The sequence below is a fragment of the Octopus sinensis genome, linkage group LG12, assembly GCF_006345805.1.
Source record: "Octopus sinensis linkage group LG12, ASM634580v1, whole genome shotgun sequence".
Classification (NCBI taxonomy): domain Eukaryota; kingdom Metazoa; phylum Mollusca; class Cephalopoda; order Octopoda; family Octopodidae; genus Octopus; species Octopus sinensis.
Genome location: NC_043008.1, coordinates 5,627,811 through 5,630,623, shown reverse-complemented (window position 1 = coordinate 5,630,623; position 2,813 = coordinate 5,627,811). Strand labels below are relative to the sequence as shown.

General features: G+C 36.5%; 1 protein-coding gene across 1 annotated transcript; it reads right to left on the bottom strand.

Annotated features, from left to right (window-relative positions):
• Positions 1–1,552: 1,552 nt before the first annotated feature.
• LOC115218060 (cytosolic iron-sulfur assembly component 2B-like) lies at positions 1,553–2,359 on the bottom strand. The gene has a single exon (XM_029787829.2). The coding sequence runs from the start codon at positions 2,172–2,174 to the stop codon at positions 1,698–1,700; it is 477 nt and encodes a 158-aa protein (XP_029643689.1). The 5' UTR covers positions 2,175–2,359; the 3' UTR covers positions 1,553–1,697.
• Positions 2,360–2,813: the final 454 nt, after the last annotated feature.

The following is a 2,813-nucleotide window of genomic DNA, read 5'->3' as shown; positions in this document are numbered from 1 at the left end:
CAGGGTGTGTATTTGGGGAGGAAACATCAGCCGACATAATACAGAAAGCAGTAAAACACATACGCAAAGGTATATACCCATACAGGTGTCTATGCTGACGGGCGAAAAAATACAAATTTAGATAAGACAGATAACAGACAGATGTATACCTGTTTCAAAAACTACGCGTGTTAGTATATTATAAATTTTATCACCCCACGTATTTTCATTGCACAACAATGAATTAGGTAATTGTTAAGTTTTGGGTAATTAAAAGAATTAAATAAAAGTTAAGGGGAGATAACTAGTAATGCCCATTGTACATGAAAACCATTTCGTTGATCCTCCAAATAAGGTTCACACCCAAAATGTTGGAAATATGTGGATGCGTGAGGAACAGAAACTACGGCGTCAATTATTGATTGTGTCCTATTTACACGAATTCATATGGTGTAATTCCATTGAGAGGAACAAGATTTGTTCACTTTTTGGTTGCTATATCCAGTATTCATGTCCCTTTACTAGTTATCTCCCCCTTAATTTTCATTTACTTTTTTAATATCCCTAAACCGAACAATTACCCACCCTGGGGTAAATTGTTCAGTTTGTGTGAGTAAAAGGAAAGAGTGAAGGGACAATAACTAAATACACCAAAATATGTTGTCTGATATTTTGCAGATCGATCGAAATCGCAGGTGGAAGACCAGCGGCCCCGCAGTTTAGATCCTCAATCGTCAGGCAATCCTCTCTCAATTGGCAGAATCACAAGACAACATTCTTCAGTGGTTGGCACGGCGTCGATTAACTACACCTGTGAAAATTGTAATTCACCCTGTGGTCTTTTTTTACACGAGGTGACATGATTGACGGAAAAGTGTAGAACTGCAAAGCTTTATAAAGAGAAGAATCCATCTGTCACCGTTCATTCTTTGACAAAAGCCATGTTTCCCTGTACAATATCCTTTTAATCGTTTATTGGGTACTACTTGAGAAGACTGGTCCCGGTGCGCGCACTCATGTAGTCGCGCTAGCTAGTCGATCCTACGACTACATAGCAAAATAAATAAAACACAAAATAGATATTTTTTACACAAAGTAAATAATTTTTTTAAACAAAGTAAATAAAACACAAAAACACAAAGGATCGACTTGTCACGACTAGCTAGCGCGACTACGCCAGTACGCGAGTGCGCGCACCGGGACCACTCTTCTTAAGTAGTACCCGTTTATTGTTGGTTATGCAATGTCTCAAAATTAGTTGTCCCTTCACTATTTTTTTTACGCATGTAAACTGAATTACCCAGAATAAAAGAACTTTATTTTTTTTCGTTAAACCAGGAATATATCTTATTTCATTGGGCTTTCATATATATTGTTTCCTGGAGTTAGTCATAAACACGCGTGACAACTATAAAGATTGCTTTGGTAGAGGACAATAAAATAAGAAACAGGTTAAAGTAATAAATACTGCATCTTGACTAAACTCGCCAAGTCGATGCTTCAGAAAAATCACGAGAATCCAATGACTGAAAAATCAGTGAAGAAATAAAAACCAAAAAACATGGACAAATAATAAGTTTGGAAGGAAAACTTGTAATGGTTATACAAATGAATATAATAAACAAAATAATTTATATTACATAACAACAAAGGAGGTTGTAGAGGCCGGATTGATACATATTCACGCAAGAATTCTTGTCCCATTCACAGAAACCTTGTCACGTTTTTGATTTAGTTGAGAGACATTGGTTAACAACGGACAACAAATGACTGTTCTCTAAAGCAGCGGCGACCCTTTCTTTGTCGGCCAATTGTTTGTTGACCGCTTGTTCTGAATTGTGTGTGCCTGGGGCAATGGCAATGTCCACCTTAAAACGGGTTGGCAATGAGCGAAGTAGCTTCACACGAATAGAAAGACCAATTAGTGTGGCCATGCTACAGTGAGGTATGGTCGGTGTGAAGGCTAATGTCACCAGATTACTGCTGTTATCGATCTGAATGTGATCTTCATCGACGACGTTCAGTTCTTCTAATGTAAGTGGATGTTCAGGATCGTTGATATTTCGGACCAAATCGAAAATTTCCCGGACATCGATTTCGTCAATTACGCTTTCGTCTTCCTCGGCAGGGAGCACATGTCGATCCAATTTGCGCTGGTAGATCACAGGATTCACATTATCAATCTTATTCTTCATTTCTATTCTTTTCCTCTCACTGTCCACACCAGGACAATTGCAATTTCACTTCAGCTCTTCTTCAAACTCGGTAATTTCCTCCAAAATAATGAAATTTCTCTAAAAATCTCCAATGAAATGTGAACCTTGGACGACCGCCGCAATTAATTAAGGCCTCGGTCATTTCCGCCAAAACATCTTCGGTAGTTTCGTAAAACTAAATTTATTTAAAAATTCTGATTTTTATCTGTTTATAAGGAAATATAAATAATTATGAAGTAACACACGAAATAAAAAAATTTTTTTTATGATTTATTGTATCCTTTTCATTGAGATGTTTATCAAGGAAGAAATATTACTTAAAATACGACAAAACGTAAACAAATCGAAAAACTGGCGAAAATATTATTTAATCACTTGAAAAGATCCTCAACAATTTTTATTTCTCCCCAATGAAAACAAAGAACATGATCTTCTGATTAATAAAAGCATTTTTTAAAATTTTCTTTCCACGTGATGACAAACCAAGTAACGTGCGTTCACAGTTCAAATTTCGTTTTTCACTAAAATCGGAACAATTCCGCCTTTTACTATCTTCTTTCACTTTACATCAAGAAAAGCTGCTGGAATTGTTTTTCTGCTGCGGCCGTCCTCAATCGT

Bases quoted from the DNA above. Each gene is read 5' to 3' on its own strand.
- LOC115218060 (XM_029787829.2), bottom strand. From the start codon at position 2,174: ATGAAGAATAAGATTGATAATGTGAATCCTGTGATCTACCAGCGCAAA.